Below are 16,421 nucleotides of genomic sequence, written 5' to 3' on the forward strand. Positions count from 1 at the left end.
CAGGCCCTGCTTTCCTCTCAACTGGCTCCATCTTTGACTGAAAAAGAAGGTTCTTCTGAATGGCAGTCCAGCTCTGCCATGATTCCCAGTGTTCAAGGAGAACCCCCACCTAGTTTAAAAATCAATAAAATTACAAAATCACAGTGTGATGGAGAGGAGAAACTCTCTCCATGATGCTCTAAGAAAATACCTCCCCTTGGGGGAGGCTGGATCTGTGATCCTTGAATGGGGAAGTGAGAGACCAAATTGATTGATGGCCTCCCCTGGGAATGACAGTCCTGGTGACTCTCAACTGGAAGAGAATTTGAAATAATCAGGACCGTTTCAGCCTGGCCGGGCAGGGTGGTCAGTCTGCTCACCTTTGTGATGGGACAGCCTGTTCACTTCAGGGGACTTGGGCTGCGAGTCCAGAGGCAGGACTTCGCCTGGAGCGACAGAAAGTGTCCACTATGTACTATTTGTGCCTAACTTGGGACTTTGCTATTTTCTTAGGGGAAAATCGTGAAAATTCCTGGCACGTGCTGTGACACATGTAAGTATGTTACCAACAGACTGTCCCTTGAAACCCATCAGATCCAGACCAGGGGATGTTCCTCGAAGTGAACTTTATTCTAGGAAGATAGCGCAGTCATTGCATTCCATTCTGCAGGGGACTGCCTTCCAGCCTCGCGTGCCCTTGGACTGCCCCCTCCTCAAGCCCCCTTTCAGATGCCTGTAAACCAGCATCTTCTTCCTTCTTCCAGACTCCTGGCAATCACTAGCCTCTTACTTGCCTTTCTCCTCGCTGGGTCTTGGGTTGGTCACAGTCCTATCACAAGAGAATGTGTTCTCTCTGCCCTTGAAGCTCCTTGAAGACAAGGCACCTTGATTTATGATCTTAACAGATGAGACACTCAATACACCTCTATTCTTTGGGTATCCCAGAGAGAAGGGGAAGCGAGAGGCAAGCTGTGGGGCTGCAGAGAAACACAGTCTTCTCAAGGATTGATAGGCTGGTCTCATTAACCAGTTTTATTAACCTCCTCTCCTTCACTTTCGCCTGTTCTTTTTTTAAATTAATTAACTTTACTTTCGGCTGTGCTGTGTCGTCACTGCTGTGCCCAGGCTTTCTCTAGTTGAGGAGAGCTGGGGCTACCTTTACTTGCTGTGTGCAAGCTTCTCATTGTGGTGGCTTCTCTTGTTGTTGAGCACGGGCTCTAGAGCGTGCTGGCTCCGTAGTCATGGTGCATGGGCTTAGATGCCCCGAGGCATGTGGGATCTTCCCGGACTAGGGATCGAACCTGTATCCCCTGTGTTGGCAGGCAGATTCTTGGCCACTGGGCCACCAGGGAAGTCCTTGGCTCTTCCTGACCTTGCGCGTGTGTTACACGGGTTGGTCCCCCAGTAGTTATTGCAGCAGCTTTGGAGACGGAGCTCCAGTCTGCTCATCAGAAAGCATCTCACCACGCATTTTTGTTTCCAAGAGCACATGTACCTTTCAGAATCCCAAAGTTCTTGCTGTATTCTCTGGGTATAGAATTACTTGTCTGGACTAATATTCTTTGTTTTTTTAGTTTAGTTACTTAGCTTTTGTTTGTTTGTTTGCTTTTGGATTCCTGGGTCCATGTTTCCATGTTTATTTGGAGGTAGAGAAAGAAAAGAGTTGCTCAGCTGTGTCTGACTGTTTGCAACCCCATGGACTATAGCCCACCAGGCTCCACTGTCCATGTAATTCTTCAAGCAAGAATACTGGAGTGGGTAGCCATTCCCATCTCTAGGGGATCTTTCTGACCCAGGGATCGAACCTGGTCTCCTGCATTGCAGGCGGATTCTTTACCATCTGAGCCACCAGGGAAGCCCCTGGGGAAAAGAAAGGAAGAGTGAAAACACGAATACCTTCAGTGGTCAGTCATTTGTTCTTCTCCTGATGGCTCACTCTGACTGTCCCTGGAGTTGCTGTAACCAAGCTGCAGACGGAGGGGACGCACTCTGAGAGCATCTCTCTCTGTGATTCCTGTCTGCGTGGCTGAGATCAGGAAACCGTCCAGGAAGAGACGCATTTTCCTCTAGGTGTGCTGCGGGGGCAATCTGGCCGAGGCTGTTATCTGCAAAACTAGCAAGGAGGCCAAACAGGGCTTCAGTGGTTTCAGGAGATGGGGACCCTCCATAAGGAAAATAAGCCAGGCCCGGGGATTTAAATCTACTGTGTGTTGGCTTCAATATGTTTTCCTCATTCACCCTCTTAATGTGGTTGGCAGGCTTTTGCTTTAAAATGAAATTATTTGGAAATTGGGAGGCTGGCTAATATGTAGTTAAGGTTGAATTAGATTTGGAGTCATCCAGGAATGGAAAACTCCCAGTGTTTGGACAGGCAACGGTGAGCTGACATTAAATCCTAGAATTATCAGTGGGGCAAGCAGAGATTCAAAGCTGAATGCTGTTAACCCCTGTGTGGTAAGGAAACCCATACCTGCGACCAGGAGACGACTTTACTCAAAGCAAAGATTCCACAAGGGCTGCAAGGATCTTCTTGGTCCCCAGGGAGACAATGACATTTGCAGGGATGAATAGATATTAACTGTACTTATTGGATACTTCATTGCTTGTTTGCTTCTGGGTATAGTATAAGCAGGCTTTCCAGGTGGTGCAGTGGTAAAGAATCCGCCTTCCAATGCTGGAGATGGAGGAGACGCAGGTTTGATCCCTGGGTGGGGAAGATCCCCTGGAGAAGAAACTGGCAACCCTCTCCAGTATTTTTGCCTGGAAAAGTCCATGAACAGAGGAGCCTGGCAGGCTACAGTCCATGGGGTCACAGAGTTGGACACAACTGAGCAACTCGCACACATGCAGAGTTCTAAGCACAAGAGGATTGCTCTGATCATTATGGCTTTTAGAGTCTACAATTGTATAAAAGTAAGTCTTATCCATCGATATCACCAAAGCACGATGAATCTAGGCTCCTCTTGCAGTTAGAATTGTTCCGTTAAGTGAGTTCAACCCAGTGATATCTTTATCTCTGATTATGAAGGGCCAGGAGAAGCTGGTCTTCCCAGGTGGTGCTAGTGGTTAAGAACCTGCCTGCCAATGCAGGAGATGCAGGTTCGATCCTTGAGTCGGGAAGATCCCCTGGAGAAGGGAATGACAACCCACTCTGGTATTCTTGCCTGGGAAATCACATGGACAGAGGAGCCTGGTGAGCCGCAGGCTGTGGGGTTGCAAAGAGTTGGATACGACGGAAGCGACAGCAGGAGGAGCTGAGGGGAACCAGGATCACTGACTTGCCCTCCCTGGAGCTGGCTGTGGTGACCTGGTTACTGTGAAATTGACCTATGTCCAGTGACTAAGGGAACTGGAGTGGACAGTGTTGAATGGGAGAACAGGTCCCATCTCTCACCTGCCCTGTAGGTGAGGAGCCCGAGTGCAAGGACATTACGGCCAGGGTGCAGCACATCAAGGTGGGAGATTGCAAATCTGAAGAGGAGGTGGACATTCACTATTGCCAGGTAAGGAGTCCTCGGTTCAGAGGTCGGGTCTCTTCATTTGAGCACCTCTCTTTAGATACATTGTGCAATCGCTTCTCGGCCTTTTGGCTAAGATCGAGTATAGATACATTGTGCAAAGATCTGGGAAGTTCACAAGGAGGAGATGTGAAAGAAACTAGGATCTTTCTTTTTCCTTTTTTTTTTGAAAGCAAATATTTTATTGAAGTAACTGAGAACTTTTGACCTCAGAAGATAAAAAAATCAGCAGTGATTCAAAGCGTCCTTTGAAGAGAATGGAGGGTTACTTATGGACCGTGGGAGCTGCGTTCCCTTGAGATCCATCAAACATGCACAGAAATCGCAGCTATAGGGCTGGGTGTGAGAGTTCCATTAGGGCAGGCCTTTCAGACACATTGCCTGGCTGTCCTGGGTTCCTCTGGCGGAGGCCAGGCCTGGAGGAGGGCAGGTGCAGGAAGCGGGCTGCCCCGGAGCCCTCCCCACCCTGCGACTCTGCATCACCCGCGTTGCCGCCTCTCTCTTTCCCGCTGCAGGGAAGATGCACCAGCAAAGCCCTGTACTCCATCGACACGGAGGATGTGCCGGACCAGTGTTCCTGCTGCTCGCCCACGCGCACGGAGCCCATGCGAGTGCCCCTGCGCTGCATCAACGGCTCCGTCATCTACCACGTGGTCCTCAACGCCCTGCAGTGCAAGTGCTCCCCCAGGAAATGCAGCCCGTGACGCGCTGCCCGCCCTCCGCGGACTCCCGCTGCCTCCCGCTAGGCTCGGCCACCCCTGCTCCGCGCGCATGCGCACTCTGCTCCCGGACCTTCCCGGATGCACAATAAAGGCCAATCTATCTTCTCGTCAAAGGCTGGTGGTTCATCCAGGTTGAGATGACTGGGCTGCTCTGAGCCGGGTGCTGAGGTGGGGGGTGGGGAGTGGAGAGGGAGCCCAGGCTTTTACACCAGATCCTTTTCAGCCCCGAGACAGACGCTACTCAGTAGGCACTGGACAATGAACCTGGAAAGGATTTAGACATCATCTCATCCACTGCCCTCTCCTGCCCCTTCACCGAGGATGAGAGTAACTCAGAGAGCTTGAGTGACTTGCCCAAGGTCACACAGTCACTGGGTGGCAACGCCAGGCTCAGAACCCGAGGACCTGGACACCTGGGCAAGAACTCTTGGGCTGGTCCACCAGAGCCACACGAATCTAGTGCTGACATTCAGCCTTGTTCTCACCGGAACCAGGGAGGGCTGCATTTTTAGGCCTTTCTGTTTCTGCTGGAGAAGAACCTCCAGGGAAGATAACATTGGAGGCAAACGCCATGAGTTGCGTTGAGTCGCGTTGGTGGGGAGTTTTAGCCCGGTAGAGGGAAGGAGGAATGGATAGAAGTTTTATATAACTACTCAATAATTCAAAGGCTGTCGCCCTCTATCCATCACCCCACCTCCAATTTTGAGTAGTCTCTAAGGTCTCTGTGGGAAAGCAGCTCCGGGGCCAGAGAATTATTAATAGCTGTCTCTCTTCTGACTGATCGCCTGATGCTCCACCCCGGGACGAGGTGCTGTTGGTGGCGTGGGGCTCCGAGAAATTCAGTGGGAGGCTACTTCTTCAACAGAGGGTGTCAATTTCTCAGTGCTCCCATAGTCCAAGTTCTCCTCGTATTTACTAACAGGATGATTCACTACCAAGGTAAAAGCTGAACTTGAAAAATTGTACATTTTGATTTTAAAAAACGGCAGGGAGCAGGGTAAATAGGATGCTGAAGGAGAAACAGGCAGTGGGGTGTGAACCGGGAGCTCTCCCACTCTGCATGCATTCCAAGGTGGGTCTGCCTCTGGTCCCAGCTCTTGCTATTCAGTTGCTCAGTCATGTCCAACTCTTTGTGACCCTTTGGACTGCAGCCCGCCAGGCTTCCCTGTCCTTCACCATCTCCCAGAGTTTGCTCAAACTCACGTCCATTGAGCTGGTGATGCTATCCAACCATCTCATCCTCTGTCACCTCCTTCTCCTCCTGCCCCCAATCCTCCCCAGCACCAGGGTCTTTTCTAATGAGTTGACTCCGCATCAGGTGGCCACAGTATTGGAAGTTTCAGCTTCAGCATCAGTCCATCCAAAGAATATTCAGGGTTGATTTCCTTTAGGATTGACTGGTTTGATCTTGTAGTCCAAGGGACTCTCAAGAGTCTTCTCCCAGGACTCTCTGTTTTGTCCTCCTCAGACCAGATGGGACAGTACCCTGAAGTGAGTCTTAGGAAGAGTCTCGGGGAGTATGGAGAGAGAGGAGATGAACCAAGGTGGAAATGTTCCCAGTCCTCTTGGCGTTGGAAACACATAGGGAAGGGTTCCCAGAAGAGGGTGGAGAAGGGTGTGTCTGGGAGAGAAAGGAGCCAGGATCCAAGTGTTAGAGCACAGACTCTGGAGTGAGCTCAGCCCTCAGAGGTATGGGGCCTGACCTTTACACTGCAGTCTCCTTATCTGTGAAATGGGTACACAGGCAGTAAAACATAGAACGGTTATTAGAACTCATTCCTTTGGGAAAGGCTCTGAGAAGGGTGTGGAGGGAGTGGATGTCTGTATCCATACCAGCCTTGATTACCCCTGGCGGCCAGGACACAGCCCAGGGTGGGCACATGCTGTTTCTGGTTTTCTTCTGCTCAGCTCCTGACTTCCCTTTACTGTCTCAGGTTCATCACAACTGATACAAGGTATAAAGTGGGGAGGGGCTTCCTCAGTAGCTCAGCAAGAAAGAATCCGCCTTCAGTGAAGGAGACATGGGTTTGATCCCTGGGTCAGGAAGATCCCCTGGAGGAGGAAATGGCAACCCACTCCAGTATTCTTGCTTGAAAAATCCCATGGACCAAGGAGCCTGAAGGGCTACAGTCCATGGGATTCCAAAAGAGTCGGGCATGGCTTCAAGACTGAACACTCATGCATAAAGTGGAGAGCAGTCCCACCAGTCCGCCTTATCAGCATGGGAGTTGGGAAAGTTTGTGGTCATACAGTGCCAACTTGACATATATGTTAACATAATACCTTTTCATTTTCTGGGTCCCTGGTATTAATGCACTCGCTTACCTTGGGGGCATCTTGGAATTGTAGATTTCATCATGCAGAATGGCTCTTTGGAGGTCTTCTCTTCCATCCCCCTTCCCATGGCTAGGTACCAAAGCCATTCCAGAGAGATGGACCTCCTCTTTTTTCCTAGGATGGAGCTTTCAACATCTGCTTCCTCAACTGGTCCCACAGTCTTCCTGGGAAGCTATTCTAAAACCTACCCCTCCCCTTACCACTTGCAGCCCCTCTTCCTGTCCCTGGGGCGAGATTCCTCCACTTCTGCTCCTTTTAGTAAAGAGAAAGGTGGGGGACAGCTGGTGGCTGTGCGGGGAATCACCCGCCCCCACCCAGGCGATCAGCCACAGGGCGGCGGGAAGCAGGGTTCCTGGGCGGGATTGGAGACTAATCAGGCAGACGGTTCCAGAGATAATCCGGCTGAACGCTCACACCCGAACCAGGTTAGGAGGCAGCGCCTGGGGCAGGGAGAGCCGCAGTCTTACGGTCTGACCCCTCAGCTTCATTAACCCGAGCGTGACCCAGACTCAACCCGCCGGCGGGAACGCGCTTCTTCCTCCACGTGGCGCGACTAGCGGCCGGTGCGCCCAGGGCGCAGCAGCCGGAGGAGGCCCGGTGGCCCCAGCGAGGGATGGGGGAGGAGACAGCAGCAGCAGGCAGGGGCGGGCACGTCCAGACGGAGCTGAGCCGAGATGGAATTAGCCCGGCGGCTGAATAAGCCAGTGCAGACGCCAGCGCAGCCGCGGGACAGTCGGGGTTTCGCGTCTGGTGCGCCCGCTCCATGGCCACCACCCCGGGGCTGCATGGTGAGTCTCCCTTGCATGGACCTGGTCCTGAGCATCTAGAATCTTGTTGGACGGAGAGGGGGCTGGGAATGAAGGAGCGGGCATCCCTATTCCTACCCTTGAGATTGGTGACCCCCGGTGAACCTGTAGGGGGCTTCACGCGGATCCAGCTGCTGGCTAGACAGGCAGACATAATTTCAGTCTATGATCCCTGACATGAAAGCCCTTTGTTCAGCTCAAGACCGCTCTGTCCCGGCGCTCCAAGCTCAGGGGTCCCATGCTTGTCTGTGGAGCAGGGGGTGCCCCCGGATGCTGGGGCACCCAGATCAGCTACTTCTCACCCTTGGGTGGCTCTCACCCTCCGACGGCGAGGGACACCCGAGTGGTTTCCTGGACGCTCATGTCCTGTCAAGGAGAAAAGAGGTAGGACAAGAGTCAGGGGCTTGGTGCAGTGGCTTTTTGTTGATGAATTACCAATTCCAATCTCTTTATCTTCTCCTTGTTACAAGTCAGGGGGTGTTTAGCACATCTGAACCGATCAGCAAACAACTGAGGTTTAATTCAGAAACAGTCTGCTGACGACAGAGGTTCAGAGTCACCCCCTGCAACTTGACTTTAGCCTCTTGGAGCATCCTCACAATTTCAGGAAGTCTCTCCCAGCCCTTATCCACCCCAGGAAGGGCATTTACACTGCGGGAAACACAGGCTTTCCCCGGGGGGGTTATTTAAGAAGAAAAGCAAATTGAGGCAGCGTTTAGGGGAGCAGGGCATGACCCTTCTGCATCTTCAGGAGATATTGAATACACACGTGTGTTTGGTGGGGTTGACCCTGCTTAGAAGGGGTTTCTGTCTGGAGTCTTGTTTCCAGTGGTTCGTGAGAGAGGCGTGGAGTGGCAGGGGCCGGGGAAGGTGCTCACTTCACTGGCATGAACAGTGGGCACGGGGGACTGGAAGGCAGGTGTGAATCTGGGACTGCGTGAGCACGTGTGGAGAGACACTCCGGGACCGTGTGAATGCTGGTCTAGGGCAGAAGTTCCTGCCGAGCAAGGTTAAATCTCACCCCCAAAGGCAGGTGGCAGGTGAGGGAGGATCTTAGACAAGAGGGGGCTCCTCCAGAGGGTGACAAGACAACTTGTCTGGGCTTTGCTCTCGGGATTGGACATCAGAAGTCTGCCCCCGCTGCTAGGCACCCAGGGCCCGATCGCCCCCTCACTGTGACCTGCCACACGCCATCATTTTGGGAACCAGGAACCTAAGCAGGTCCTTTCTGGGCACCTGGACTGCTGTCTGAGTTGCTTCTAGGTGGACCCTGGGCCTCTTTGCTGGCTGATGGAGGCGGCTGTGTGAGCAGGGAGGATGGGTTCCAAACACCAGCCTCAGGCTCTGCTGGTCCAGTTTGTCTGTCCCTTCTCTGCCCACTTCCACAGTGGGGCAGGACTGGGGTCGGGGGCCAGAGACCCTGAGGGCTAGAGTGGAGCTTGTGTTTCATTTTCTCTAATGAGGACCCGATTTCCATCTCGTGGACCCTTCTTCTGGCTGAGGGCAGCCTGGCATTCCTAGAGCACGAAGAACAGAAACGACCACTAGAGATGAGAATCTGGCCTCTAGCTACAAAGTAGAATCCATCCATATTTGTGATCAGGCTGCTGGGGAGGAGGAGTTTGAAAAAAGATTGCCTTCAAAGAAGGAACCAGCCATGTGGACACCTGGAGAATGATCAAGCAACGGTATGCACGTGTGCTAAGTTGCTTCAGTCATGTCTGACTCTTTGAGACCTTATGGATCATAACCTGCCAGGCTCTGCTGTCCCTGGGATTCTTTGGGCAAGAATATTGGAGTTAGTTGCCAAGCCTTCCTCCAGGAGGTCTTCCTGACCCAGGGTTGAACCCATGTCTCCTTCGGCTCCTGCATTGCAGGCAGATTCTTTATTGCCGAGCCACCAGGGAAGCCCCTCAAGCAACAGCAGTAGAGACGAAAGACCCTGGGGCAGCAATGTGCTTGGGCTGTCCCCAAAGTCAGGGGGGAAACCCAGTGCCTGGAGGGTGAGGGAGAGGGTGAGCCAGATCGCATGGAGTCTTGGGGCTCAGGCTGTATGCTTTTGACTTTCAAAGAGAAAGGGGAGACATATTTAAACACTGCATACAGATACCGCGCTTCACTTCCCAACAGCTTTGGGGTCAATATGAAATCCATGTCATTGAAGAGGAACCTGAGGTTCAGAGAGGTTAGGAAATACCCCTGTTACATGGGGTTCACCAGTGAATCATCAGTGAAGGATAAAGTTGGAATTCCAACTCACTTCCCTTCCACCTCACCTGGTTGCTCTCATTCTGTTCTTCAGAAGAAGAAGGAAGTGGAGATGTTGGCAAGGAAGGGGTGGGTGGAAGTGTGGGTGGAAGTGGGGCCTTTAGGGAGATATTAATTTTGCAAGGCTGATAGGTGATGCTGTGGTCATATTCCAGGCAAGGCTTGCCTTGACACGACTTCCAGTCTGGAGTCATCAGGGTTAGTTTATTTAGTGGGATCAAACCTCAGAAGGCCAGTTGTCATCACGGAACTGCTATGACAACGTGCCCCTGTGGTTCACACCGGGTACATGCTTTAGCGAGCACAGGTTGCCTGAATTCCACACTGACGGTTTACAGGCACGTGGGAGACTGACCCACTGCGTGCAGAGGACTTGCCCAGTGTCTGATGATTCTGTTAATCCCAGCTCACGATCACTTCTATGGATTTGCACACCATGCCCCTGTGGGGGCCGCGCACACCAGTTCAGAGCACACTTGTGGAGTCAGTGCTCGTTGCTGGAGCTTCAGCGACCAACAGGGCACGCACAACCGGGACCGTCAGGACCTCACACTCTAAGGTCACCACCCCACTCCTTGTTGGACATGAAAAGGAGGAGGCGGGGTCAAGAACAGGTTTGTTCAGACCACACCAATGAAATTAACCACATCCATAGTTCATAGGCTGCCTGATGGCTCAGACTGTAAAGAATCCGCCTGCAATGCAGAAGACGTGGGTTCGATCCCTGGGTTGGGAAGATCCCCTGGCAGAGGGAATGGCAACCCACTCCAGTATTCTTGCCTGGGAAATCCCAGACAGAGGAGCCTGGCAGGCTACAGTCCATGGGGTTGCACAGAGTCAGACGTGACTGAAGCAAATAATACTTTCACACTTCGTAGTATTAATACATTTCAAGATGTACTAGAAGTCTTTCTTTGGCTCCTACGGATAACCCTGCCCTCCCTCCAGAAACTCTAAGCAAATAATTTATAAGTCCATCTGGCTGACAGTTCTCCATCTCTGTTAACTTGCACTGAAACTACAAAAAGGTGACAGTTCTTTCAAGGAGCTGGGTGAGATCCTCCCCTCACTGTGTAGCAAACACAAATATAAAGCGTGCCACCCTTGTATTTCCTTTTTTTAAAAAAAAAACTTTCTTTTATTTCGTAGAGTATTTTTATTTATTCTATGCTCCCAACCAGGCACTGAACCTGTGCCTGTGCAGTGGAAATTCAGAGTCTTAACCACTGGACCCCCAGGGCAGTCCCACCCTCAAATCTTCTGACTGGTTCACTGATTTCTAGAAAAATGGGAAAACTCACACTTTCCAGCAATCACTGATGCCTGTTATTCATCATAAACTAATTAAAAATAGCTTTAAGAGTTTAAAAGTAATGATACGTGCCCATCGAAAATAATTAAATAGAAAAATATACTGGTTTTTAATATTTGGTGATTATTCTTGATCCTAACTCCTTTTTAATTCATTTTTATTTTTTTCCTATATCAGTAACTACTTCTATTTCTTATTTATTAACCTTCAAACAAGTTACAAGAAAGGAAAACCTAGATACCAAAAAACTTAAGGAAAAATGAGCAAATGCCAAAGAATGAAAGATTGGGAACATATTATTATATCAGCCAAACCTAGATAAGAATAGATACTTTAATTGAGCAAAAACTTACCTATGAACCTCCTGACAGGCAGATCAGAAAAGAGATAATAAGTTACGTGGGTCCCATTGCCTAAGAAAATGAGACTAGTTCATCAACATTAAACTTTAAGAAGAATGTCACAGTGGTATTTGTGTGACATATAAGACATTGCCCAGCATAATGAGCTGTAGTTTCATCAGTAAATTTTTAGAAAGGGTATTATTTTTCATGTGGGCACTTATTTTATTGTGTCTGTCTTTTTTTAAAAGAGGTGTTTCTGTTTTATACTCTTCTGGTCCATGCTACTCTATTATACTGAAAAAAAAAATGCTGTTTTCAAACCATTAGATAACCAACTATCTTTCAAATCATTAGATAACCAACCTCTAACTTGAAAAATAGTGGCCTATGGGTACTTCGCCAACAAAGATCCATCTAGTCAAGGCTATGGTTTTTACAGTGATCATGTATGGATGTGAGAGTTGGACTGTGAAGAAAGCTGAGCACTGAAAAATTGATGCTTTTGAACTGTGGTGTTGGAGAAGACTCTTGAGGGTCCCTTGGACTGCAAGGAGATCCAAACAGTCCATCCTAAAGGAGATCAGTCCTGGGTGTTCATTGGAAGGACTGATGCTGAAGCTGAAACTCCAATAGTTTGGCCACCTGATGCGAAGAGTTGACTCAGTAGAAAAGACCCTGATGCTGGGAGGGATTGGGGACAGGAGGAGAAGAGGACAATAGTGGATGAGATGACTGGGTGGCATCACTGACTCGATGGACAAGAGTTTGAGTAAACTCCGGGAGTTGGTGATGGACAGGGAGGCCTGGCGTACTCAAAGAGTCGGACATGACTGAGCAACTGAACCGAACTGAACTGATGGGCTTCCCAGGTAGCTCAGTGGTAAAGAATCCACCTGCCAATGCAGGAGACGCAGGTTCAATCCCTGGGTTGGGAAGATCCTCTGGAATAGGAAACGGCAACCCACTCCAGTATTCTTGCCTGGAAAATCCCATGGACAGAGGGGCCTGGTGGGCTACAGTCCATATGGTCACAGAGGGTTGGACATGACTGAGCGACTAAGCGCCGATGCACAGTGGCTTGTAGCATGTAGAAAATTTAGTGGCTAATAGTCCATTTTGACCAATGACTTACAATCTCTTTTCCTCGCCTTTGTAAGAAAGGAATACAAGACTCTCCCATCAGGAGCAATTCTTATGCAAATACCTGTCTGTTGTCACTTTCCTTCATTGTGAAGAACATCCTTTAGCATTTCTTTTTTTAACTAAAATTTTTCTTTTGAGTGGAGTTATTTATAATGCTGCCTTAGTTTCAGGTGAATAGCAGAGTGGATCGGTTATACATGCACATACATCCATTCTTTTCATTCCTTAAAATGAGATTCTGCTGGTGACAAAACCTCTCAATTTTTTCACCCTCCCAAAGCTCCAAAATTCCACACCACAAAGCACAGAAGAGACGACTGACCAGAAATTCCTCTCTGCTCTTTTCTGCATCTCAATCTTTTATCCAGTCTTTCCTTGAGCACCTGCTATGTGCCAGGCAGCATTGAGGGCCAAAGATGATATCCAGTCCCTACCTCTGAGTATCTCTCCCCACCTGGGGTGTGCAGGTATGAGGCAGTTGAGCTGTCTGTCAAGTTGGGGGAAGTTTGAACAAGGCTCTGTAGTACGAGTGTGGATGGTATCTCTGTGGGCTGAATTACTGCCCGTGTAAGCAAGCGTTAGTCATTCAGTCCTGTCCAACTCTTTGTGACCCCATGGATTATAGCCCACCAGACTCCTCTGTCCATGGCATTCTCCAGGCAAGGATACTGGAGTGGGTTGCCATTTCCTCCTCCAGGGGATATTCCCGACCCAGGGATTGAACCTGGGTCTCTTGAATTGCAGACAGATTCTTTAACGTCTGAACCACCAGGGAAGCCCTAGTAAGTGAAGTTATTCATTGTTATCCACACTGATAGTGGAGGGCACCTTATGTCCAGCTAGTTGCTCTAATGAATAGACTAAAAAATAAGGAGTAAAGCGTAACAAGAGTGTACTGCTTGCTAAAGAGATAGGCCTGAGTGGGTGAACAAGTTGGTAGGGTGACTCTTTTCCCAAAAGCTTTTCGGGGACCCAGGGTGATGGGGGCTCAGCCAACTTCATCTGTGACTTCCGAGGTGGCCCCGAGGGTTGCCATCCCGGTTATCAGGGAGCAGGGGAAGAGCGCGCAGGAGCAGGCATGGAAGGTTTCGATGGGTCAGACCTAGAAATAGCACATAACACTCTGCTCGCATTCCTCTGGCTGGAATTCAGTCTCGTGGCCACATCAGGGAGGCTCGGGAATATGGTCTAGCTGTGTGTTCAGGCAGAAGCGGAGAGCATGGATTTTGGTAAGCAGCTTGCAGTCTCTTTCATGAAGTGAAGTGTTAGTTGCTCAGTCGTGTCCGACTCTTTGCGACCCCATGGATTGTAGCCCGCCAGGCTCTTCTGTCCATGGAATTCTCCAGGCAAGAATACTGGAGTGGGTTGCCATTTCCTCCTCCAGGGGATCTTCCTGACCCAGGGATTGAACCCGGGTCTCCTCCATTGCAGGCGGATTCTTTACTGTCTGAGCAACAAGGGAAGCCCAAGTCTCTGTCATAGGGGCCTATCAAAACTGGTAAGTTTCCTGTGATATAGTACCCTTATTATATATTAAATTTACAGATTTAGACCATTTGCCTCCCCAAGTAGACTCTGAGATCTTCAAGTTTCAGCATCCAGGGCAGGACAAAGTGTGTGGTATGTGGTTATTAAATGGTTTTGAATGTGTGAATGAATGAATGGTGAGCTGGAGGTGATGGTAACTAGCCAACAGATTCAAATGCTTCTTACTGTCTTTTTATTTTTGAAGTATAGTTGATTTACAGTGTTGTGCTGGTTTCAGATGCACGGCAGAGTGATTCCGTTATGTGTATACACACCTGCTCTCTTTAGTATTCTTCTCTCTTATGGTTTATTACAGAATATTGGACATAGCTCCCTGTGCTCATAGTAGGACCATGTTATCTATTTTATATACAGCAGTATGCACCTGCTAATCCCAAACTGATAATTTAGCCTCCCCCACCCCATTTCCCTTTTGGTAGCCCTGTGTTTGTTCTCTGTGTCTGTGAGTCTGCTTCTATTCTCCTGACCCAGGGATCAAACCCGTGTCTCTGTGTCTGTTGCATTGCAGGGAGATTCTTTACCTACTGAGCCACCTGGGAAGCCCATTTTGTGGATAAGCTCATTTATCTCATTTCTGAAGACTCTACATATGAGTGACATCACATGATGTTTGTCTTTCTTTGTCTGATTTACTTCGCTTAGTATGGTAATCTCTAGGTCCATCCGTGACGCTGCTATTGGCATTGTCTCATGCTTTCTTATGACTGGGTAATATTCCGTTGCACATATACATATATACACGCATGCATGCTCAGTTGCTTCAGTCATGTCTGGCTCTTTGTGACCCTTTGGACTGTAGCTCTCCAAGCTCCTCTGTCCATGGGATTCTCCAGGCAAGAATACTGGAGTGGGTTGCCATGCCCTCCTCTAGGGGATCTTCCCAACCCAGGGATTGAACCCACATCTTTTGCGTCTTCTGAATGGGCAGGTGGGTTCTTTACCACTGAGCCAGCTGGGAAGCATTACTCACTAGATCACTGGTTTATTATGAAAGGATAGGATACAACTCAGGAACAGACAGATGAATGAGATGCAGAGGACAAGATACATGGGAAGGACCTGGAATCCCATGCCCTCTGGGTGTGTTATTCTTCCCACATCTCTACTTGTTCATCAACCTGGAGGCTCAGTGAACTCCGTCCTTTTGGGGGCTTCATTATGGGGGCATGACTGATTATAATACATCCTTTTGGGGCACTTCATTACACAGGCACAAATGATTAAGTTTCCGGCCACTAATGGTGACTAAGCTCAATCTCCAGCCCCGAACCCTCCTAGGAGGGCAGGGGGAGGAAGGGGGAGGAGAGACTGAAAGGCCCACCCTGTCATCACAAGGTTAGTTCCCCTAGCAACCAGGTCCCATTCTTAGGTTAGTGGGGAGCTTCCCAAAAGATGCCTTGATTGCTCTCCATACTTAGGAAGTTCTGAGGGTCTTAGGAGCTCTGTAGCACGTACAGAACAAAGGCCAAACTATCTGTTTTTACAATAAATCACAGTATCATACCCCCAGAGCCCAGGAGGGTGGCTAAGTCACAAACACCCAGGGATCTCCTATTCGAGGCCGTTTGTGCAAAGAGCCAAGTGAATGGTGTAAGAAGGGAAATAAAAATGGAGTCGGTATTGCAAAGAGAGCTCTGTGCGTGTGTGTTGGTCGCTCAGCTGTGTCCAACTCTTTGCGACCCCATGGACTGTAGCCTGCAAGGCTCTTCTGTCCATGGGATTCTCCAGGCAAGAATACTGTGGTGGGTTGCCATTTTCTCTCCAGGAAATCTTCCCCACCCAGGGATTGAACCTGCATTTCAGGGAGATTCTTTATTATCTCAGCCACCAGGGAAGCCCAAGAGAGTCTATAAAATGCCATTATTGCCTGGAATGTGTTTCTGGAGCTGAAACAGCTGAACTACATGCTGTTCTCTAATCACTGATTATGGGAGAAGGTGGGCATGAAAGCAGGGCTCCAGGCAGCGGTGATCCCTATATCAGTGGAGGGAGTGGCCAGGGTGGCCAGTGGGGCCCTGGAGGCCAGCTTCAAATCCCTGTGGCTCCTTTATGGGATGGTGTGACTAAGGCTTTGGGCTGCCTCTTAGTCTGAGCTACCTGGGTCACTCGTGTGAATTCATTCCTTGAATGCTGTCAAGGAAGGATGGACCTTGAGTGCGCGTCCGCTGTATCACCTGCCCAGGTATTCATCAGGATGATCTCTGGTTGTTTAGACATACATGGAGGTTTTTAGGATGTGTTTAGATACACACCCTGGGGTGTACAGTCTTGCTCTCAGTTCTGATCTGGGCAGAAATGCACAAGGGGAGAGGGATGAGCAAGACTGGGGATGGAGGAAGGAAGCCCCTCCCCTGATATCCTAAACTGGAGGCCTCCATCGCCCCACCAGCATGCATGCCCACTCCTGCCCCTCAGTGTTCTGTCCCCTACCTTCTAGATGCTTC

General features: G+C 49.7%; 1 protein-coding gene across 1 annotated transcript in view; it reads left to right on the plus strand.

Annotated features, from left to right (window-relative positions):
* The window catches only part of VWF (von Willebrand factor), a 122,470-nt gene extending 118,138 nt beyond the window's left edge, over positions 1-4,332 (plus strand). Inside the window, exons 50-52 of the mRNA XM_065942479.1 lie at positions 493-532; positions 3,385-3,482; positions 4,013-4,332. Of these exons, the coding sequence (XP_065798551.1) occupies positions 493-532; positions 3,385-3,482; positions 4,013-4,201 (327 nt within the window). The 3' untranslated portion in view covers positions 4,202-4,332. The remainder of the gene's footprint in view (positions 1-492; positions 533-3,384; positions 3,483-4,012) is intronic.
* The last annotated feature ends 12,089 nt before the right edge of the window (positions 4,333-16,421 follow it).

The sequence above is a fragment of the Muntiacus reevesi genome, chromosome 1 (genome assembly GCF_963930625.1).
Source record: "Muntiacus reevesi chromosome 1, mMunRee1.1, whole genome shotgun sequence".
In the NCBI taxonomy this organism is placed as follows: domain Eukaryota; kingdom Metazoa; phylum Chordata; class Mammalia; order Artiodactyla; family Cervidae; genus Muntiacus; species Muntiacus reevesi.